General features: G+C 41.5%; 1 protein-coding gene across 1 annotated transcript in view; it reads left to right on the forward strand.

Moving 5' to 3' along the window:
* The window catches only part of AGPAT5 (1-acylglycerol-3-phosphate O-acyltransferase 5), a 122,150-nt gene extending 114,881 nt beyond the window's left edge, over positions 1-7,269 (forward strand). The window contains exons 7-8 of the mRNA XM_038397122.2: positions 2,982-3,105; positions 4,647-7,269. Coding sequence (XP_038253050.1) covers positions 2,982-3,105; positions 4,647-4,872 — 350 coding nt within the window. The 3' untranslated portion in view covers positions 4,873-7,269. The remainder of the gene's footprint in view (positions 1-2,981; positions 3,106-4,646) is intronic.
* The last annotated feature ends 16,914 nt before the right edge of the window (positions 7,270-24,183 follow it).

Raw genomic sequence — 24,183 nt, forward strand, 5'->3', positions numbered from 1 at the left:
TTGTTGCCCTCCGCTGGACATTTTCCAATTTTTCCACATCCTTCTTATAGTGTGAGGCCCAAAACTGGACACAGTACTCCAGATGAGGCCTCACCAATGTCGAATAGAGGGGAACGATCACGTTCCTCGATCTGCTGGCAATGCCCCTACTTGTACATCTCAAAATGCCATTGGCCTTCTTGGTAACAGGGGCACACTGTTGACTCGTATCCTGCTTCTCATCCGCTGTAACCCCTAGGTCCTTTTCTGCAGAACTGCTGCCTAGCCATTCGGTCCCTAGTCTGTAGCAGTGCATGGGATTCTTCCATCCTAAGTGCAGGACTCTGCACTTGTCCTTGTTGAACCTCATCAGATTTCTTTTGGCCCAATCCTCTAATTTGTCTAGGTCCCACTGTATCCTATCCCTACCCTCCAGCATATCTACCTCTCTTCCCAGTTTAGTGTCATCTGCAAACTTGCTGAGGGTGCAATCCACACCATTCTCCAGATCATTAATGAAGATATTGAATAAAACCAGCCCGAGGACCGACCCTTGGGACACTCCACTTGATACCGGCTGTCAACTAGTCATGGAGCCATTGATTACTACCCGTTGAGCCTGACAATCTAGCCAGCCTTATCCACCTTATTCTATCCACCTTATCGTCCATTCATCCAGCCCATACTACTTTAACTTGCTGGCAAGAATACTGTGGGAGATCGTGTCAAAAGCTTTGTTAAAGTCAAGGAACAACACTTCCACTGCTTTCCCCTCATCCATAGAGCCAGTTATCTCATCATAGAAGGCAATTAGATTAGTCAGGCATGACTTGCCCTTGTTGAATCCATGCTGACTGTTTTGTGATCACTTTTCTCTCTTCTAAGTGCTTCAGAATTGATTCCTTGAGGACCTGCTCCATGATTTTTCCAGGGACTGAGGTGAGGCTGACTGGCCTGTAGTTCCCAGGATCCTCCTCCTTCCCATTTTTAAAGATGGGCACTACATTAGCCTTTTTTCCAGTCGTCTGGGACCTCCCCCGATCGCCATGAGTTTTCAAAGATAATGGCCAATGGCTCTGCAATCACATCCGCCAACTCCTTTAGCACTTTCAGATGCAGCACATCCAGTCCCGTGAACTTGTGCTCATACAGCTTTTCTAAATAGTCCTGAACCACTTCTTTCTTCACAGAGGGCTGGTCACTTCCTCCCCATGCTGTGCTGCCCAGTGCAGCAGTCTGGGAGCTGACCTTGTTCGTGAAGACAGAGGCAAAAAAAGCATTGAGTACATTAGCTTTTTCCACATCCTCTGTCACTAGGTTGCCTCCCTCATTCAGTAAGGGGCCCACAATTTCCTTGACTTTTTTCTTGTTGCTAACATACCAGAAGAAACCCTTCTTGTTACTCTTAACATCTCTTGCTAGCTGCAACTCCAAGTGTGATTTGGTCTTCCTGATTTCACTCCTGCATGCTTGAGCAATATTTTTATATTCCTCTCTGGTCATTTGTCCAATTTTCCACTTCTTGTAAGCATCTTCTTTGTGTTTAAGATCAGCAAGGATTTCACTGTTTAAGCCAAGCTGGTCGCCTGCCATATTTACTATTCTTTCTACACATCCGGATGGTTTGTCCCTGTAACCTCAATAAGGATTCTTTAAAATACAGCCAGCTTTCCTGGACTCCTTTCCCCGTCATGTTATTCTACCAGGGGATCCTGCCCATCAGATCCCTGAGGTTGTCAAAGTCTGCTTTTCTGAAGTCCAGGGTCTGTATTCTGCTGCTCTCCTTTCTTCCCTGTGTCAGGATCCTGAACTCGACCATCTCATGGTCACTGCCTCCCAGGTTCCCATCCACTTTTGCTTCCCCTACTAATTCTTCCTGGTTTGTGAGCAGCAGGTCAAGAAGAGCTCTGCCCCTAGCTGGTTCCTCCAGCACTTGCACCAGGAAATTGTCCCCTACACAGTCCTTTGTATATCTCAGACAGCCAAGTTAACTAAAGGAAAAAAATACCCAAGTCCTGTGTAGTTCACTTTCCTGTAAGAAACTATGATTACTGTGTTCTGACATTAAGCTGTAACTTATTGATTTAGGATGCATAACAAGCCAATCAGGCTATTTCCCCAGAATCTTATTGAAGTATTTTCATTTAATGTATGTTAAGTAAGTGAAATACCTGATCTGGGAGTAAAAGATACTATCAATCCTACACAGTCCATTCCAGTTAAGAACAGGTTGGAATTTTCGCTCACTTTACACTCACTGTTCTATCAGGAATGACTTGATATTGAAGTCAGTAGCATTGTACAATATAAAAGAAGTATGCAATCCCAATCAAAGCCCGTGACTATTGGCAATTAATGGAAGACAGAAGTGTATGTTTTGAGGACTGCATTTGATTTATAGCTATTACACACTTAAATTATAGGTTATTTTGATTCTAACCCACATCCTCTTAGAGATGGCCAGAGAAGTTGCAGTAATTTGAATTTTGTTATCAATATTTCAGGCTAGGAGCTATTTTTTAAAAAAAATCTGTAACTTTTTATTTTAAAAAGGACAAGACATGGGTATTAGATTTTAAGCAGTTTAAACCAAAATCTAAAAATCATAGACTGGATAATTTTATGACCAATAACATGTAATAAAATATGCTGAAACAGAGGTAATCAAATCTCACATTACAGAACATCTGCTGATTGCTACTGGGATCTGGAAGGAACTTTCTCCATGTTGTATAATTGAGTTGATGGATTGTTGGAGGGTTTTCCACACTGGATAAGATAATGGATAAAATTTTCAGAAGCACCTGGGTCACTTAGCAGCCTAAATCCCCACAGTGACTTAGGTGCTTTTGAAAATGGTACTTAGGTTCCAAAGTCACTTAGACATTTTGAACATTTTGCTCTATATCTGTCTTTATTATTTAGTATTTATTTGGGGAATGTTTTTTATACCATGTAAAAAGTACTTACAAGACACGATTGTGGTTTTTTTTGTTTGTTAGAGTTTCTGTGTAAGGAATGCCCAAAAATTCATATTTACCTTGATCGGATCGAATTGAAAGATATTCCAGAAGAACAGATGTATATGAGAAGATGGCTTCATGAACGCTTTGAAGTAAAGGATAAGTGAGTAGCAATAGTCATGTCACAGCTGAGATTTAAGATTTGATATGCTTCAAAGTAACTTATTTTTAATATTAACACAATGAACAGTCTTAGACCTTCTAAACATTTCCATGGACCAGATCACCCACTCTGCTAAGAATCCCATGATAGGGGTCTGCTGGAAGCAAACTCTTAAGTTTGCTTTTCCATAATTTTCCCCAAAATTGTTCCAACGATGGGGGTAAATGGTGTTTCCCACATTGGAATGTCTTATGGGGGGGCACACACACACAGTGGATCTACTTGAGGATCTGGCATACTTACAGAAGTCTGTGCCTCTACATCAGCTCAGATTCCCTTCCAGTTCTCTCTTGTTCCCATGCAGCATGGTTCAGCAGGAACTGGCCTGCCAGAGTTTCCTCAGTTGGCAGCTGCTCCTAGATATAAATAGGTGATTACTGATTCATCTAGTGAGTTCCTAACCATCTATATACCTGCATACATCCTATAAGTGAAAGGTTGCCACTTGTGACTCACCGGGTTCTGTAGGGATATATACCATTTCAAAGTCACAAGGCTATAATTGTCCCTGGTGTAACTTCATTGAGGTCAATGAATAGATTAATTTGATCTTTTCGGCCATGTGTAAGGCAACTATAGATCTAGGCATCTATATATGGCCCTCATCACCACAGTATCTGAACGTCTCACAACCATTAATACACTTTCTCTTCACCGCACTCCTGTGAGGTAGGAATGTACTATTATCCCTATTGTGCAGATACAGAACTGAGTCACAGGCAGAAGAAGTGACTTGTGCAGGGTTACACAGGAAGTGTGTGGAGCCAAGAACTGAATGGAGGTCTCTAGTCCCAATTCGGTGCCCTGTTCACTAGATCATCCTGCCTACCTAGATACATTACTGCTTGGCATGTGAATTTTAGGGATATGAAACATTCAGTATTTTCAGAATTTAGTTACATGCTAAAATATTTTTGTCCAAACACAGTAGAAGGAAATTGTTTTTGTTGCTGAGCCACTAAAGCAATATCCACTGTAGACATTTTGACTTCAACATGTAAGAATAAAATGTTGGTATTTATTTCCAAAACGCCTTGAGTCTCCTGAGACTTCATTATCTTCCTGTTTTGTTACATGCAGACACTTTTCCTTTTGTTCACAGAGTTGCTTTTGTTATTGACAAGAAAATATTATTTTATTTAATATTTATTTTACAGGATTGGGGACTTGTTTTGCTAGGGACTGAGTAAATATAAATGTAGACACAATAATATACATTGAAAAGAATTGTTTTTAGGGTTAGCATGGAATGACAGGAAAAATCATTTGTGTTCTTTTAAGGGATTAAGTTTGAGAACCCAGGTACAGAGCATAACTTTAATTGACAATATATTTACAGTACGTTGTCTGTCATTACCAAACCATTGCTATATGCACTGCTAAATAAGTATTTGATAGGTAATATAGGATAAGATATAAAATTATTAGATGAAAGAAAATTGCTTTAAGCATGAACTAACACATGAATTTGTCTCTCACAGATTACTAATAGAGTTTTATGATGCAAAGGATTCTAAAAGAAGAAACAAGTTCCCAGGGAAATGTTTTCATTCCAAACTAAGCCTCAAGAAAACTTTACCATCCTTACTGTTTCTAGGTGGCCTTACGGCTAGTATGCTTCTGACAGAATCTGGAAGGAAACTTTATGTAAAAACATGGATATATGGGACTTTAATTGGCTACTTATGGGTTAGTGTTAAAGCATAAGTAGATGCTGGTCTCTAATGAGAGAAATGTGCTCTCTTGTCTTGCACATTGCACCAAACTTTTTCCTGAATTTATAAAGAAATGTAAATAAAGCCTTATTGATTGAACATTGGATACATTGGAATTTGTGACTTACACCTCTGTGTGGTTGGTCTGGGGAAAATATACTTAGTTTTACAAATTTACTACTGATTTTGCTGTAAAAATGACAGATAAACTGAGTTTTGTTATACATTGCTTTCCCCATGAATGAACATCCATCTGTATCTGCTGAAGATTAGTGGAAGTATGTCTTTATAGATACATAACTTAAGTGGACCAGTGAATGTATTTACTAACATTAATTTAGGGGATATATATATTCTTCTACTACTATTATTCATGTTTAGTTTTTGTTACTTTTCAGTTCATTGCAGCAACTCAGTTATATCTATTCTAGCTGCATTACAGCTAACAGCAAAACTAATGTTCTTCAGTATCTTGCTTTTCAGTTTTATCTAAATATGTTCCTCAGAAGCTGATCAAGTAAATTCGTAAATCATAACATGTTATGCAAGGCAGAGAAAAAGTTCCTAAGAACCGTGGTTCATCGGGAAGAAGTTTTGTTTATCTAGTGCATGATCTTTTGATTGCATTGCATTATTACCTGATTTAATTATTTTACATATGCAAAACATTTAATTATAATTAATATTATTGAACCAACGGCTTATTTTGTGCACCCTGTGTTTGTGCAGAAGAGAATATGTGCAGTATAATGAAATGTTAAGTTTAATTGTGGCCTAACCAGATAGTAGCCTACCTTATGTCTAAATCGTCAATAGTTTGTTGAAGATTCAGCTCAGCTAATAGAACTGTAGAGTGTATGTGCCATACACGGTATGAATATTCAGAAGTTTCCTGTTACCTCATCATTATCTCTAAGCAAATTGATGTAATCTGTATAATACATAGTAATACTATTACTTCAGCAGGAGTGTATATTATGGTAACAAGGAACTTTCAGATGTTCCTACTAAACTTAAAGCATGTGCCTTTTTCTGCTAATCTATGATTTAGCCTGATATTCATTGTCAAGAAATCATTTAGTGTTATAATATTACATTAGACTTTCAAAGCATCCTAGTTGATGTACACTTCAGATGGATTGAAGATTTTGGTGTTGATACATGTGGTTTGCACAGTAGAATAATTGTGAAAGAAATGCATATCTGACCAGTATTTCACCTGCTTGAAAATACACATTTTAAAAACCCCTGGTGGTCAGCAGCCTATGGTTCCCATGGCTATTGTGTCTGTGTGTTACATGGGGAAATTCCATTTCCTCTTGTCCAGGAAATAGGCTATCTGTACTAGGGTTCAGATAGAGAAGAGGATCCTGTATTATCTTCTTCTATTAGGAAATCAGACTCCCAGCATCACAAGACCTAAAGTATGCTTTTATCTCACTTCTCCAAGCTTTAAATGTGCATCTCTTATTAGCTTTAATGGCATTTACATTGCATAAGCTCCTTATGTATTAAAATAATAATATACATCTTGAAATTATCATTGTTCTCAAATTCCATCATAGTCAGAAAAATTGAACAAGTGCGTGCTTTTAATACATATTTGTTAAAAAAATTTATAGAAGAATATTTACAAATCCACCTTAAAAATGATCCAGTACAGTTTTCAGTTTGCAATTGTGTATCCTTCCATAATGGATTTTGTCACTAGACATATTTATATCATTCATTTATGCAGGAGGTGTTGATGAACCATCTTAAAACAATGCCAGGGAACAATGTTTAGAATAGTATAGTATTGTTGTGAGGCTCTGAAACCGTGGAAAAAATAAGCCATTTTATGTAACAGGCAAACGTGCTTCCCATGTGCGTCATACAGCTTGTGCTGTTCTCAACAGAATGACCAATGGATACAATCAGAACGCAGTGTTTTCCTGTTAATCTGACTTTGACGTGTGAAATGTAAATTTACAATGAATCCTCACTGTGTCATGATTTTATGTAACAGTCCAAAAGTTAAGAATAACACTTAACTGTAGAACAAAAATAAATGCAAACTGCTTAACTCATTTGTAGCAGAATTACTGCTGTTTTGGAGGTCCTAATGACTACAATTTTGGCTCTCTCGTGTTAAACTATCTATAATATAATTGATTCAGTGAAACAAAGCAAGTGGCCTGTTTATTTTGAATGTCATTCTCCTGGCTACTCTTACACAATTTTTTTTCTCACAATTAGTTTATACATTTTTGAAAATTGTTATGAATTTGCTCATGTATTGGGTGTTCGGATCATTGTATGCGATTTCTTAATATGCACTGATGTCAACTTGAAATATTTCTTTATTAAAAAGGAAAGAGCCAGATGCTCATTCAACTTCTTTGCTGTTCCTACTCTTGTTTGGAGTAATTTTTTAAGCTTTTATGTTTGTAACTGTTTGCAGCTGAATTATTCTTTACAAAAACAGTCAACATGAATGATTCTAACACTCTTCAGTAAAAAGGTTTGTGTGAACAAAAGTCAAATAAAAATGCCCTTGTCTTTCTTTTCTGTGCTGCTAAAAATTTTCAGAAGCTTGGAATGTTTTATAAATGCCATGTTCAGGACTAAGGAGATGGCTAGACTGTGATAGTAGCTTCGCAACTGACAATGCCTGCAAGATTTCGTTTTTAGTATTATTAATCATGTTTATTATGGCAGTGCCTAAGGACCAACAAAGAGTGGGGCGCTGTACAGAGTAGTTGACAATCCCTGCCCCCGCCCCCGAAGAGCTTGCAGTCTAAATAGGCCAGGCAGATGGAGAGTGGGAGGCGGGGAGGAATAACATACAAAGCAGTGTGATGGCACAAGCTATCACTTCAGTGCCATGACTTTTTTGTGAGGGGAAGGGAGTTAGTTAGGAGGGAACAAGCTAACAGGAAAGGAAGATGAGTGAGTACGACAGGGCAGGAGAAGGGGAGGCAGTTGTGGAGTGAAGTTGAGATAAGGAGACGGGGAGAGGCAGATTTGGAGCAAACAGCCAATTAGCACAGAGCAGAGGAAGTCCAGTCAAAACTGGAGAAAGTTCTCTGTGTCCACAAGCCTCTGCTTTAGCTGCTTCTGTAACTGCTCCTCCAGACAAGTCTCTGCTTGGCTCCTCTGTGGAGTTCTTTTTCACCAAGGCCACAGTGGGAGTGGGGGAGTGGAGAAGGGAGGCACCATCTGTGTCCTTGTACCCCCAGAGTTGGGGAGGAAACTTCCTTGCAACATTCTTCAGCTCTGTGAAGCTCAAAAGATATGATTGCTCTCTATAAATGCATCAGAGGGATAAATAGCAGAGAGGGAGAGGAGTTTTTAAAGCATCAATGTGGACACAGGAACAAATGGATATACACTGCCCATCAACAACTTTTAGTTTTGAAATTAGACAAATGTTTCTAACCATCAGAGAAGTGAACTTCTGGAACAGCCTTCCAAGGCGAGCAGTGGGGGCAAAAAATCTAATTGGTTTCAAGACTGAGCTGGATACATTTGTGAAGGGGGTGGTATGATGAGACTGCCTACAATGACATGTACCCAATCTGCAATTGCTAGTAGCAAATATCCCCAGTGGGCTGGAGATTCGACACTAGATGGGGATGGCTCTGAGTTACTATGGAGAATTCTTTCCCAGGTGTCTGGCTGATGGGTCTTGCGAAAATGATCAGGGTCCAACTGACCACCATATTTGGAGTCAGGAAGGAATTTTCTCTCAGGTCAGATGGTCAGAGACCCTGGGGTTTTTTTCCCCCTTCCTCTGCAGTATTGGGCACAGGTCACTTGCAGGTTTAAATTAGAGTAAATGGTGAATTCTCTGTAACTTGACTTGATCATGATTTGAGGACTTCAGTAACTCAGCCAGAGGTTAGAGGTCTGTTATAGGAGTGGGAGGTGAAGTTCTGTGTCTTGCAATGTGCAGGTCAGACTAGATTATGATTGTCCTTTCTATATGAAAGCTTGTCTCTCACAAACAGAAGTTGGTCCAATAAAAGATACTACCTCACCCACCTTGTCTCTTAGTTTAGTATGTTCAGTAATGCTAGATTTTGTGGATGGTCATGTATTTTAGGTGTCTGTGTGCCAACAGTAAGGAATGGAAGTGGAGGTTTTGTGGGGCTTGTTTATTTTGGTGAAAAATAAATAATGGAAGGTGATTTAATTTTAATTTTTAATTTTATTTTAATTTTTTTTCTCACACAGAGAAGGAATCCCCTAGTCTGGGGATTGTAGGATTAACCATGCCCACAAAGGCCATAGAAACAGCTAATAGGCTACGGATCTTATCACCTCCTAGCCTTCTGCCTTGTAAGCCTGGGAACTGCAGCACGGCCTTTGCCTGCTACACCTGTGCTACATTGAACAGATCTACTCCAAGTATAGGAATTTAAGTGGAAGTGGTGGCGGTTTTTGTGAGCTAACCCTTTCCAGTATTTTTTTTTGTGTTTTGTTCATCTGGCCTATCTCACTGATGTGGAGTCCTGTGGTCCCAATGAGAAGGAGCTTGGAATGTTTTACAACATAAATAAACAGGAAATAAACAGGAAATTTATAGTTATGTTTGCACAAGTCTGGTCCATGATGCAATTCAAGCAACAAAATATATAGATAATCAAGTGAGTGAAAACCAGTGAAAAATACCAGTTCATTTCATTAATTTAAAATGTCTACTGTAACTTACAGTAATTGAGTTCCCTATTTTGTAGTTCATGTAACCTGGTCTTCTGAGAAATGGTTTGGCTTCTTATATGTCTATGTTATGAGCTGTGTCCCTGTTCTGAAGGGGTCATGATCCATAGTAATGGAATGGATTTTGCTGTTGTGTGTGTGGAAATTAAACATTTACGCCAGGTCTATATTAAACATACATTCCACTAGAAATGAGGGTGTGTGGGGAATAATATCAAAGGAACATACTATTGATTTTGAATGTGCACAATGACAAGTAAATATTGAAATTGGAATCATCCCTTCTAAATGGTCACTTGTGTCTGGTTCATGTTTATATGGTGAAAACTTACCCTTATTAGTTATTCTTGTACAAACTGAGTATTTCTTGGCTGCTCTTTAATTTTTTTATATTGTATAAAATTCAGTCTCCAATAGAAACAACTCTTCTTTTTGTTAGTCTCAAGGCACAAATTCAATGTAGGATTTTCCATCAAACCAGAATTAACCTAACCTACAAACCTGGTTGTATTATCTGTGTGTGTTTTATGGCACCCATGGCCAGGGGAGTCCCCAACAGTGCAGCTCAATTGGCTGGAGCTACTGCAGAGCCTCTGTGCAGAATATCCTGGCCAGCTGTTGAGAAGCCATATGTGGGGGATGGGAGCCTGTTCTGATTTCGTGTTCTGTTGAATTCAGTGGACTTTGTATCAGACTGATGGAGGAGATTCAGTGGAGTATCCAGCTGATCCCAGAAGGCTCTCAGACTTGGCAGATATCCTTGCATTATCTCACCAGCACATTTTCAAAATGGTGCACAGGTAATTATATACACCAAGGGTTGGTGTTATGAGCACTCTCCTTTTTTTAAGCCTTTGGAACCTTGATTGCAGAGGTTTAGGTAATTTATTTAAAAAAAAATACTGTGTGTGAATTTGTGCTAGTAAAATACAAGATTGACAGCCCTGCAGAACAAGGGATGTGCTAGTACAAGCTTCCCTGCTGATGTGCTTCAACCATAACGGTAGAGGGATTGCCTCTAGGGATGAAAGATTAGTTCAGTCTCTATAGAGTAACTATAGATCTAGCTTGCATATAGCTTGATTTGAGTGCAAGGTTAAACTGTAAACAGGATGTGATAGGCTGTGTGCAAGAGATGGTGTTTTCGGGTGAGTTGAGATAATTGGGAACCCCCTGAACTGATAAGTTTCAAATGCAGATAAGGTGAGGACATAAGTGATTGATCCTTACATGATCTATACGATAGCCAAATCAATTAGATCTATACGATAGCCAAACCAAAAAGTATAGATGTTAGTAGCTAGTAAAAATGTGCATTGTGTGTGATAGGTTTGGAATTGTGGTCTTACCCTCTACCTAAGCCGCCTACATTGGGGCCTGGCCAGCATGGGCTTAGAGCTGTTACATGCCTAATAAAAGTAACCTGAGTGACGAGCTGGAGTTGAACTGAGGTGTTTTGAGTCCCAGAAAACTGGATGAAATGTTCTCCCAGAACTGGACAAGGTGCTTTGAATAAGCCGAGTGGAAAAGGTCTTGGAGGGAATCCCACACGTAGCCCATTCATTCCTTGGCCTCTCGTTTAGGACTGCTAATAAAGAAGCCAGTTAGTGTGATTAATGTGTGTGCATCTTTTCACTAGGACATGAATTTTGCCTGTATGAAATGACTATCTACCAGCCATCCCATAGTAACCACTTTCAATCTCTACCTGTCCAGGCTTCATTAGAACCAGGAACTTGGAGCTGAATGCTCCTTACTATCCTGTTATCCTCCCCAGTGCCTGTGCAGTCATCTGGGTTCAGCCATTTTATGAATTAAGGGTTAACTCTTTTTACTTTAAGGAAGCATTTACCTATTCTCAGTAAATAGTAGTGAGGACATATATACTCTTCCTAGCCATTTTAATGTTCTTGTATATCATCATAGCAGCTGTGCCCCCAATACAGCATGGCTCCCCACTACCAGTTTCTGTGAAAAGATGTGGGTGCATGCGCACGCACCTCTCTCTCCCCCTCTCCTGGTCCCCTACTATTACTAGTAGGAGAGTTCCAATTACCCAGCTGGAAGCCAGCTGTACTCTTCCTGCCCAGATGTTTTCTGCAGCTGGCCTATGCTTGAGCATGCAAGCACTCTGGGCCCCATGGCAGGAAGTATCTATCCTGTCTTCTGCTGCAGGCACATGCCATCTCCCCAGTGCTGCTGCTCTACAGTCAAGTATTTCTCAATCAGGACTTTTGAGTTCTGTTCCCAGCTCTGTCACAGACTTCCATGATGCCCTGGGGAAATCAGTCACCCTCTCTGTGCCCCACTTTATAAAGAATGAGATATGAGACAGTTTGCTTCTGAGTTTTTCCAAAAAGGTTTTATTTGATCAAATCAGAGCCAAATGTCTTGTCCACTTTCCAGTACTCAGGAGACTAAACTCTGACAGGCAGAGAAGAGAGACCAAGATGCTGCCAACACCGGAGGCCCCTACCATGGCAGGGAATTGATTAGGTGGGATGTTATGCTGAGATGATCCTAGCAGGTGATCCCTGCCCCATGCTGCTGAGGAAGCTGAACCTCCCTTCTACAAGTCTTTGCCGATCTGATATTGGGAAAATTCCTCATCCCTGATGCTGATGAGGAAGATGGGGAAAAATAAAACATCCCAGGATGCATCTGGCCAGTTGTGCAGGGGCAGGAGGGGGAAGGATTCTTCCTGACTGTTGCAAATGGCAGGCTGGAGTCCTAAAGCATGAGATTTGATTACATCATTATTTGAATGCAGAGCTGCAGGGTTTATGAGCATGCTGAGAGGAGCAAGGCTGAACGTCCTGTTTTCTCCATGGCCTAGAAGGGAGGGAAGAAGGTAGATGGATGTGGGGGAATTCACGTCAGGGGTGCGGTAGAGTACCTCACAAGGATAGTCCCTTAAACGCACTCTGCCCTTACACAAGACAAATCCAACATGTCTCTGACCTAAGGAGCTCACAGACTAAATAAGGGAAGACACAGAAGCAGAAAAATTCCATCTGATCTTATCTCTGTTGTGTGAGAGCAAAACAAGCTCAGTGCACTGGCACGTACTGGGCTTTGCTGAGGGACCCCAATCTCTCTCTATGTAGTGAGGATGCTTGTGGACGTAGGGTATTGACTGAGTCGTCTCATCATCATTCTGACTCCCAGTGAAGGCTGTGCCATCCCCAATAGCAATAGAGACCGAGAAGGGGTGTGGCTGCTCCTGATATTGGGCTCATCCTGACACTAAAACTGAAGGTGAGAGGGCTAGTCCTGACTGAAAAGAGCATTGTGAAACCCCATTGATCAAGCCAGCTGCTCTGAAGAGTTTCTTCCCAGTGAAATGGCTGTATTTTGAGTAGCCCTAAGAGCAAATGGTAACTCCTGGGAGTTGTAGTTTGGGTGCCTCTTTTTCCTTTTCTCCCCTGTGGGCACAGCTCTCAGGTTGGACTCTGACAATGCACCTGCAGTCACATGACTCCCATGATGCACCAAACGACTCAATGAGAGATGAGATCCCAATTCATTTTGGATCCTTAGCAGAGAATGGAGACACAGATCCCCTAAACTACAACTTTCCTGGCTTCCAGTGTCCTTGCCCAGCCAGTCACAGTCTTCCCATTTCTCTCCAAGGCTCCTAGTGCCAATCTACTCCCACCATCCTCACAGGTACATCTCTTGTCCCACTGCATTCAAATCAGGAAGCTTCCACCTCCATGCTGCCTGAGCCCAGCAGAGGGATCAATGAAAGCACAGGAGAGACAGTCTCCCTGCTTTCAGGTGTTGGTGCTCAGCCCTGGTCTGTCCTGGCCTGAAGCAACCCAGAGCAGCAATTCCAGGGAAAGTCCTGTTTAGACCTGGGCTGCATCATGCTCATTGTAATGGAATCTGAGTTACCCAGGAAAGAATTCTCTGTAGTATCTGGCTGGTGAATCTTGCCCATATGCTCAGGGTTCAGCTGATCGCCATATTTGGGGTCGGGAAGGAATTTTCCTCCAGGGCAGATTGGAAGAGGCCATGGGGTTTTTTTGCCTTCCTCTGTAGCATGGGGCACGGGTCACTTGCTGGAGGATTTTCTTCACCTTGAAGTCTTTAAACCATGATTTGAGAACTTCAATAGCTCAGACATAGGTTTATCGCAGGACTGGGTGGGTGAGATTCTGTGGCCTGCATTGTGCAGGAGGTCAGATTAGATGATCATAATGGTCCCTTCTGACCTTAATATCTATGAATCTTTGGAGATTTTAGCTGCTAAAATCTAATAAGGCTTTAGTGAGAATGTCCAAACTGAGATTTTTTCAAAGGCTGATAATTTTGCCAAATTTGATTGGATTTTCATGGGAACAGCAAAAGTCACATCCCTCTCACATAGGCTACTCCTTCTGTCAAATTTCAAGTCCCTGCTACAAAGCAGAGGAGTGCTAAAGCTTTTCAAACAAAAGGTTGCTGGAATTTTGCCAAAACAACATTTTTGCCTTGCTTTGTTCTGAGAAATGGCTGAAATTTTTCTAAAAAATTCAGTGCAGGGCACTCATATGAAAATTCAGCCAACATGAATAAAGTTTGGCAAAGTGAAAGGGAACAGAAAACAGGGTTTTATAATGAGTTGTTGGGCAACATTAATAATAGGCAGTTCTGCCGGATCTATCTATAATATCTCTGTTTCTGACACTGATGATTATTCTGGCATCTAGCTCTTCCCTAAGTAGTTTCCAGAATTAGGATGTGAACACTTGCTGTATCAATTTTTCTGGTTTCTAAATTACCCATTACCCAAAACTTTTCTTCCTTAACTCCTAGGAAACTCGCCACTGGATATAACCTTGGGTTTAGCCAGTTTCCAGGCTTTAAGAGTAGGCCACTAAGGAGGTATGTGCCAGAGGAGAATAAGGGTCAGCAGCCACTACAGGAAGGAGCTGTGTAGAACTCCTTCCTTCAGCCAGTCCTGCTTTGCTTTGCTACATCTTCTTGGTGGCAACTGCCTCCCTCCTCTCCTAAGACTAGGGAGCTGCAATGTGAGGCAGCACGTGTCTGCAGCAGAAGCTAAGGGGCTTCCTGTCCCGGAGCCCAGAACAGCTGCATGCTGAAGAGTAGGACCACTGCTAAACACAAGTGAGCAAGGAGAATAAGCCTGATGTCTTGGGGTGGAAGGGACTCTTCAAAAACCTGGAGAGCAAGCTAGCAGAGGGCATAAGAGGAGGTGATCTCATTTACACAGGAGAGGGAAAGAGAGAGAACTGTGTTAACATAGGACATAGGCTATATGCAAGGGAGGCGGCAGGTCCACAGGATGAGTATATTAGTCTGAGGCATTGCAGGACACAGTAGTATACTTGTCCTGAGGGAGGGAGAGACCATGCTCACCAGGTGATTTCTCTCAGCTCTAGTATTTAATACCATCTAGTGGTGAGATGGAAAATACCAGCTGTACTCAATTTCCATTTAACCCTATAGATAACGGGGAAAGGAAACACGTTTTTCTCAGTTTCCAAGCTTTAGAGATGCTACCCAGCTCTGTGCTGCTCTGAATCTTCTTTTCAATTTCCTGACAGAAAAGAAGGCAGCCAGCTTCTGGGAAACATTTTCAAGTTAAGTTGTTATAGTTAAGATAGATGTCGTTTTTTCAGTGAGTGGAGCTATAGTGGAGAAATTCTCAGCTAGACTATGGCCCTGACCCACTGTTTGCAGATGGAAATTGTGTCCATAAAAAAGGCCTTGATATGAATTACAAATGTGGGTCTTAGGAGATTTACATGTCTACTACCTGTTTTGTACCTGCCATGAAACTATTAGGATTTGTGCCTTCAACTGCGGTGCAAAATTGTGTGTGCAGATTTTGTGCTTATAAAAGTCATGGGTGCAAACTGTGCCTGCAAATGTATGATCTGTATTTCAGGTGCTGATCTGAAAATGTATCCCTTTAAATCTTCAGAGTGGCACCCTAAATTAGGTTCAACTGGAATTGTTGGATGCAGGAAAGTGATCATCAAGATGTTAATTCGGTTAGTCAGCATATTATGGGTTGGAGCCATACTCTAGCCCTCTCTTACTTCCTGTTTAGTGTGTGTTTTCTTCCCTCTTTGTTTGTATATAGCTGAGTAAAGTAACATGTTCCCAGCGTGCACAACTGTCAATCAAGTATGTTTCTTGTGCATTGCAAGGTCCCTTTACAAAATTGGAGTAGCCAATTGTTTCAGTGTATCAGCACTTAAAATTTCTGATGTTGGGGGTAAGAGGGATCCTCTTTACTTTTCTATGGAATAGTAAAACAAGTTGTTATGGCGTTAATAATAAACCAGCACCAGACATGAGACAGTTTTATTGTGCCACAATGAAAGGGAATCCTATAGAAATCCTGTGCTTCTGTATCAGTTTGGAGAAACAGAATTTCATAAGTGCTGAGAATAAAGACACAGGAGATTTAGGATAATGGCTTCTTGCTAAAAAATATATTAAACAAGTGGTTCTCAAACTTTTTTTGCGTGCACCACTTGAAAATTGATGAGGGTCTCGGTGGACCATTTAATGATTTTTCCAAATGTTGTTTGTACCGTTAGTGAACTATTGTAAAACGCTTTGGATAAAAGCGCTATATAAAAAAACCCTTAATAAATAATTAACTTTTTTGTTCTACAAATAAAAGCACACAACTCATATTTTAATATCAGTAGTCTTACGTTTCTAATGCAATGGATGTGCCCTCTCTCCCCTGCTGCGGCAGCTCCCAAGCTGGGGCTGGGAAGGAGGGAGGATCTCTCCCTCTCTCCCCCACCACAGCAGCCCCCAAGCTGGGGCTGGGAGGGAGGGGGTCTTTCCCCCCCACAGCAGCCACAGAGCTGAGGGTGGGAAGGAGGGCCAACTCTCCCTGGCAGCTGCAGCCCTGGAGCTAGGAAAGTTGCCTCTTTCTCTGGCCACCACAGCCCTGCATGTACCAAATTTCCCCCTACCCCTCTCTTCTCCCCTCTGCCCCCTCCCACCTACACCCTATTCTTCCCAAGGCCACCGCCTCACCTTACATGTGCGTCTTCTCCAGGATCCAGGCACCTAATTAGTGGAGCCACACCTGTTCACTTATGTTCAGTGGCAAAATGATGAGTCTTATTGCACTATATTTTATTTAGGAAGCCTGCACAATGCACAAAGGGATAGATTTCATGTCTGAGAATCACTTCATCCTGCTAATAAATCACAAATTTCTCTAGTGTTTGTTTTGCTTGGTGTTTGCTTGTTAAAACCTGAACTGGGTGGGTGGGAGCTGAGAGAGCACTAAGGAGCTGCAGCCACAATGTGCTTTTACTGACTGATTTCATTAATCAAAAACAAGTGTATAAACAAGCCACGTGGCTCATGGGTTGGACTTTTAACATACAGTTTCTCAATATGGGGGCAGTTGGGCCTGCTTTCATCTCAGATTCTCCATTGCACCATTGAGCCCCAAACAGCTAGCCACTCTTCTATGCTGCGTCCTGGTTTCTAGAGCTCTGTGGAAATCCATGGAAGGTCACCTATCATCATATACTGTCCCTTCAATCCGAGCCCTGAAAGCATTTTGCAGACATTGGTAGATTGAACCTAACAGTGCCCTGTGAGGTAAGGGGTAATATTGTTCCTGCTCTGCATATGGGAAGGCTGATACCTGGAGAAGGTGATTGGCAAGCCAAGGTTACACAGAGAGTCTATGGTAGTGTAAGGAATAGAACCCAGTATGACTCAAAGGAATCTGTAGCTCACGAAAGCTTATGCTCAAATAAATTTGTTAGTCTCTAAGGTGCCACAAGTACTCCTTTTCTTTTTGCGAATACAGACTAACACGGCTGCTACTCTGAAAGGAATCTGTGTTTGTGTAGAGAATTAGAAGATAATACCTTGCCTTTGAAGGCTCTAAATCAAAATACCCTTACGCCCAGAAGCACTGACTGCAAATCCATGCCTCACTCCTCATGGGTTATATCCCACGAAAGCGTATGCCCAAATAAATGTGTTAGTCTCTAAGGTGCCACAAGGACTCCTCGTTGTTTTTAGTTGCTATTATGTTCTCTATTTTTGCAGCACCAGAGAGAGAAAGGGAGGGAGGAAAAGAAACAGTTTCCCTGACTCTGACTTTCATCTCCTTATAGCAGAATATTCCCCTCCCTTAGCCCAATGAAGGGAAGGGATACAACCTTCTTTGTGAACTGGTTTGCCTCTAGGTCCAATGTTAAACACCTCAGATTCTGCACTTAAGTGTTTGACAGTTTATCTTTATTGTGGGGTGCCCGCAGGGAGGATGTATTAACAGGAGTATTGTATGCAAGACCACTCTACTCAACGCCAGTGAGGATTCAGCTGGAATATTGTATCCAGAGTTGGGCATCACACTTTAAGAAAGATGTGGAAAAATTGGATAGAGTCCAGAGCAGATTTGGGAAATCTATGAGGAAAAGTTAATAGAGTTGGGCATGTTTAATCCACAGGAGAGAAGACTAAGAGAGGATGTAAGTCTTCAAATATGTTAACGGCTCTTTTAAAGAGGATGGTGATCAGTTGTTCTCCGTTTCCACTGAAAGTAGGGCAAGAAGTAATCATCTTAGCTTGCAGCAAGGAAGATTTAGTTTAATTATTATGAAAAACTTTCAAACTATATAGATAGTTAAGCACTGGAACAGTTTACCAAGAGATTTTGTGGAATCCCCATCATTGGCAGTTTTTTAAGAACAGGTTAGACGGCCCCCTATCGGGGATGGTCTGGGTATGCTTAATTTTGCCTCAGCACAGGGGATAGACTAGATGACCTTTTGAGATCCCTTCCCGCCTTACATGCCTATAATTCTGTGATCTCTGATCCATAGGTCCTGTGCTATATCTGAGTAGTAACTATTCTGATTACCTTCAGGTGGCACTGGGGACCCTGGTTCTCTTAGCTCTTGGACTTTGTGATGGACCCGTCCTGTTCATCTTAATCTTCTCTTCCAAGGAAGAATCTCCTTGCACAACTCTGCCTTCCTGTTCTTTATGGTTTGGAGCTCAGAGGAACAAGTTCAGAGAAGAAGCCTTCTCCCAAGAGGTTGTGCAGATTATGGCCAAGGAGCCAAAAGAAGTTCAATCAACAAATTGTACTCAGACACTTGATCCAAACTCATAACTATGAGGCACACAGACATACCACACCCCCTGCTAGTTTGGATTTAGGAATAGATCTGCCATTGTATATGCTCTGCTTTTTCACTATTTCCTGGTTTCTTGATAGGTGGTGCCATAGTGCTAGCTGTATTGAATCCTATCTGAAGATGACATAAGAAGAAGGTTGCCAACAAACTAACTCACTATTAAGATACATTCCCATATGAAATATTAGAAAGGGCATGATTCATCTTCTTGGAGTGCTTACTGTACTTCATACACTGAAAGATGGACCACTGCTGTGATCCAGGCTAGCAATTAATATGTTCCTATTGCAAAACAAACAAACAAAAACCCAAACAAAAAAAGAATAAAACTCTCAGACATCTGCTGTTTGGTCTACATAACTATCGGGGAACACTCTAAAAAATAAAACTGATGATAGTTCCACAAGCTAAATTTACAATATTACCACAGATATCTTTAAAAGTTCTCTTTAAGGTAATACAAGGCATTGTATCAATAATCTTGTAGGATGGTAAAACAAGATCAGATGGGCGTTAACAATGTTAACAGCTCTGTATAGTGTGGGGGGATTGGGATTCCCAGGTTTTGCAAAATATTCCTTAGAGCCTGATATGGCACCCTGTTGCTAGTGGGTTCCAGCTATACTGTTCCTTTCTACTTATGTTTGAAAGTTTGTGTAAATAATAAGCTTGTTATGCTGTTGATATGAGTTATTTGTCCTATGTGGAAGGCTCACTTTCTGTTTGGTGTTGATAATCTTTTAAACAATGCTGTTGTTTGACTTTCCATGCAGAGTGATGCACGATGAAAGGCTGCATTGTATTATGTTACATTTTTATAGTGTTTCTCACACTGACATAATGAAATACCTGCAGTAGAGCCAGAGTGTCCAAAGCATCCCGGTGGGTACTAAACAATATACGAGATGCAGCTGTGCATATTTCTGCTAGTGCATTCAGTGGTCAAAGAAAACTGAAGAATCTAAAATGAAGGAACTTGTCTAGTCTAACATTACAGAACTGGGCACTGGAACAGTGTATAGTTTATTTATGGAGAAACTTGGGGCCTGTATTAAGTTAACAGCTGAACAGTGGAAGGATAGATTGAGTAGACTGATCTGTCTAAAATAGATAACTGCTGTAACTTTTATAACTGTGTGTATCCTTCTTATAACCCATAACTTATACTGCCCGCACTGTGCTGTATCCCCTTATCTGTGTATCTAACGCCCACTCTTATTGCTTATACAAACAATAATTTGTACTGTCAACAGCTTGGTTTAATAGTTATTTTAAAAGTGGGAGGAAAAAGCAAAAGGAAAGGAAGAAAGTGATGCTGGGAAGAACCCTACACTGCAGGGGAACAGACTAGTTGACCTAATAGGTCTCTTCCATCTCTCATTGCTGTGATAATCCCTGCTGTTTAGAAAAACTAATACAAATAAAACAAATTCAATGCACAATTATGTTAAGTTTTTCTAGATTTATTTTGGGTTTATCTTGCTATTTCTCATCCCACGCTCTCATCTCTCACCTTTGTCTCTCTGTTGGTTAACTTTTCTAAAGGTTTCTTTTACTTTGTGCAGGTCTGTTATCTTCCCATTTCTTGGTCCCCTTCCCCACCATTGGTTTCCACATCATCTTTCTCCTAACTTCCGCTCTTTCTCCCATTTGCTTTGTGTTGTATTCTTGTTCCTGTGTGCCATCTTTCCCAGCTCCTTTCTTTGTTACTTTCTCTCTCTCCCCACCCCCTCTTCCCAGTTCTCCCCTTCTCTTTCAGGATGGGTTTTTTTGTTTGTTTGTTTTGTTTTTTGTCCATCTTTGACTGGTCTTGTAATATTCTTTCAACATGGATACCTAATCTTCCTCTCACTCATAATCGCTTTTACTCCACTGAATTTAATGTCACTCCAGACACCTGCGCTGGTGTGAGAGGAGGAGAATCCAGCCCCTGGCACAACACAGTACTTGAGTAAAGGAGAAGCAGCAAAAATCTCTGGGCTAAATCCTCCCCTCTTGTGGGGGGAGGGGAAAATCCTTCAAAAGGGTAAAACCTGGTAGAACCCTCTCACAGAGACCCTGGTGGCATTTGTGCCATATTCTGCACCCAGCAGAGCACAGGGTGAAGCCTTTAAACTCATTTGAACGTGAGACTCCAACTCGGCAGAGCTCAGGACATAGTGGTACAGCTCTTTTGCATGGCTTTTGCATAGCATTGCTTAGAAGTAATATTCCCCTCCCATAATCCTCCCACATTCTAAACCCGTATTTGGGGCTCCAACCACAGATCCTTAGGAAAGAAGGAGGTGCCATGTAGCCCCCTTTTCTCCACTCATTCCATTGGTGGCAAATCATTTTAGCTACTCTTTCTTCCATATTGTTTGCATTTTTGCTCTGAAGCAGAGGGAGCACTTGACCCTTTGGCCTTTTTTTAATGAAAGCCAGATCTACTCAGTTTTTGTACCCATATACCTATTTTGGTTAGGGAAGTGATTTTTTCCCCCAAAATAGTTTTACCAGTACAATCCCTGGTGTGAATGCAGTTATACTGCTATAAAGGTGCCTTATACTGTTATAGCTTATTCCCCTTCTTGTATTTGTTTAATCAAGACTGTGTCCATCAAAACCTTCTATTGTGGCATCCATCTAGAGTACTTTTAATTCGTACAAAAATGTGTAAGAGCAAAATTGAGGAAATAGACCAAATAAAAATGTCATTAAAAAACCCCCCAAACTCCAATTTTTAAGCCAATCTCCCAGTAATTTTAGTCTCTCATTTTTCAGGTCGTAGGGTTGGTAATGCTGCTAGCACCACATTAGAAATCAGAAGAAAGGCTCCCAAGAAGTAGTCAATCAGTCTGCAGACATAAAAGTTACATACAGTACACCCTTCTTTAGTCAGAACTATTTCATATATGAAACATGTCATCTCTCCTGATGCCTATTAATAATAATAAAAATTCCCTCTGTCATCCAAAAACGTGATTATCCAAACCCATTCAAAGTCCCCCATGACACTGGAATAATCAAGACTGTACTGTAGTTTCTTCAGCTGCTCTGTTTCCTGCTATGCAGGGCCATCCTTACTTTTCAGGCTCCAAACTAAGAACAATATTCGTGTGTTCAAATTTTGTTTCCCACATTGTGTGTGGGGTTTTTGTTTGTTTTGGTTTATAAAATTGGCAGTCGAGGGCTCTGGAGAAATGATTTTCTTGGACGTGACACTTTGAATCACCTTTAGTTTGCAAGTACAGCCCTCAATGACAAAGATCAGTTCAATGGATGTTGACCCATTTGAAGTGCAGAACAGCTATGGCTTGGGTTTCTGAGAGTCACGGTAACTTTTGAATGCTTTCTGAGCTGCAGTGTATGTATTAGCAATTGACACTGATGATCAAAAGTGTTGAGGAACATTGTACATTTAAAATTGCTACAGAGAGCTACTGTAAACATTGCTGCTCTGTGACCCCAGCAAAATAGGGAAAGGGACTTGAGAAATATCATGGATATATATGGTTTCAGAGTAGCAGCCGTGTTAGTCTGTATTTGCAAAAAAAAAAGAGTACTTGTGGCACCTTAGAGACTAACACATTTATTTGAGCATAAGCTTTTGTGAGCTACAGCTCAATGCATCCGATGAAGTGAGCTGTAGCTCACTAAAGCTTATGCTCAAATAAATTTGTTAGTCTCTAAGGTGCCACAAGTACTCCTTTTCTTTTTGTGGATTGTATGTCACATATCCCAATGCTATCTACAGTAGAAGTTTGGCTTGACAAAATCCATGATGGAAAATAGCCTGCAATTTTTGTAGCTTGTACGTAGACTAATTTTAGGGAAATATAAATATACCACAAATCTTAAATGCTTTACATTTATTGTGGTGATGTGAATGAAATAAATATTATATTCAACTTACAGTATGTAAATTTTTCAAGCCAGGAAAAACATTCCTTCCCTCTCCCACCATCTGGGCTTGGGAGAAAACTGCAGAGAGGAGCCAGCCAGAGACTCTAGCTGATAGGGGAAGAAGCTGCCAAAGCAGGGACCTTGGTTCTTTGGACACTCAGGGTGTCTACATAGCAATGTAAGCCCCTGGTGAGTGGAACTTTAGTCATCTGACCCTTACTTAGAGAACCCAGAGCTTGAGCTTCTACACTGATTGTTAACCGTATGGTAAGAATTTTCTAACACAGGCTGGAACCTGGAGCTCTGACATTCATGCTGCAGCATGGAGACCCAAGTCAAAGCAACCATACCCCAGACTCCATAGTATCCTCCTGAAATGTGGCTAGTCTAGCTCTTTGACTGTTGTGCGTTCTGGAAACACTTGACTGTCCACCCTGCAGGTTACAGAAAGTTTGAACAGCTGCCAACACTGCCGGCTGAGCAGTCCTTTTGGTCTGAGAGCTCCCAGCAACCAGAGCCAACAACACGAAGGAGGAACCTTTTGAAGAACTTCTCTCGCTTGCGCTTTCACTCCTGTGTCAGGAAATGGGCAGAGCACTTGTGAAGTGCTGATGGACATTTCAATGGCCTTTTCTGACCCACCAAATGTACCTGACACAGTTTATGATGGAGCAGGAGGAAGAGGGAGTGGCAGAGGAGTGTCCCCAGGTCTGGCAGACTTGAACTGACTCATGCTATTCATGACACTCGGTGCAGCTGCTGATGCCCCCTATGTAGACCGGCACTTCTGGCACAGGGCCACAGGCACAGACTGGTGGGATCACATCACCAGGCAGACCTGGGATGACCAGCAACGGGTCCAGAACTTTTGCATGAAGAAAGCTGTATTTATGGAACTTGGTGAGCAGCTTTCCCCAACTCTCCAACATCATGCATATGGGTGGCCATCATGGTCCAGAAGCAGAGTGCTATAACCATCTGGAAGTTGGCTACACTGCACGGCTAAAGGCCACTGTTTTGTGGGCCTCCTACCAGAGATTTATCAAAATTTGGCTGTGCTCCCATGACCATGAAGCAGTGCACTTTGCAAAAGGCTTCTTCTCTTCAGTCTCCTGTTGCAAACACAGAAGGCTCTCCAATGGTATGTTTGCAACTTGGTGGTCAGAAGACAATGGAAGGGTTAAACGCTGACTCCCAAACTGCTGCAGTACACCAAAGGGGTTGGGGGGGCTTTAATTTTCACTGCAGTTGATTGGAGATTCTTGGGATAGAGAGGACAAAGGAAATTGGCCCATGGGATTGTGGGATACTTTTGGCTCACTCCCAGGACCCAAGTTCGGGGGATGCATCTATACTGCAAAGCAAGAGCGTTTGAAGCTTGAATCCCGGCCTGATTCTGGTCTTGACCATCCACCCTTGCAATGTCATAGAACCCTAGGTTCAAGCCCAAGTCTGACAGATTTGTGAGTACATAGAACAGGAGTTTGGGCTCAAGCCTGATTCTGAGCCTGGGCTTATGCTGCAGTGTAGACATACCTACAGAGAACTTGCTACAGTTTTGACTGGAC

Source organism: Dermochelys coriacea, chromosome 3 (genome assembly GCF_009764565.3).
Source record: "Dermochelys coriacea isolate rDerCor1 chromosome 3, rDerCor1.pri.v4, whole genome shotgun sequence".
NCBI lineage: Eukaryota > Metazoa > Chordata > Testudines > Dermochelyidae > Dermochelys > Dermochelys coriacea.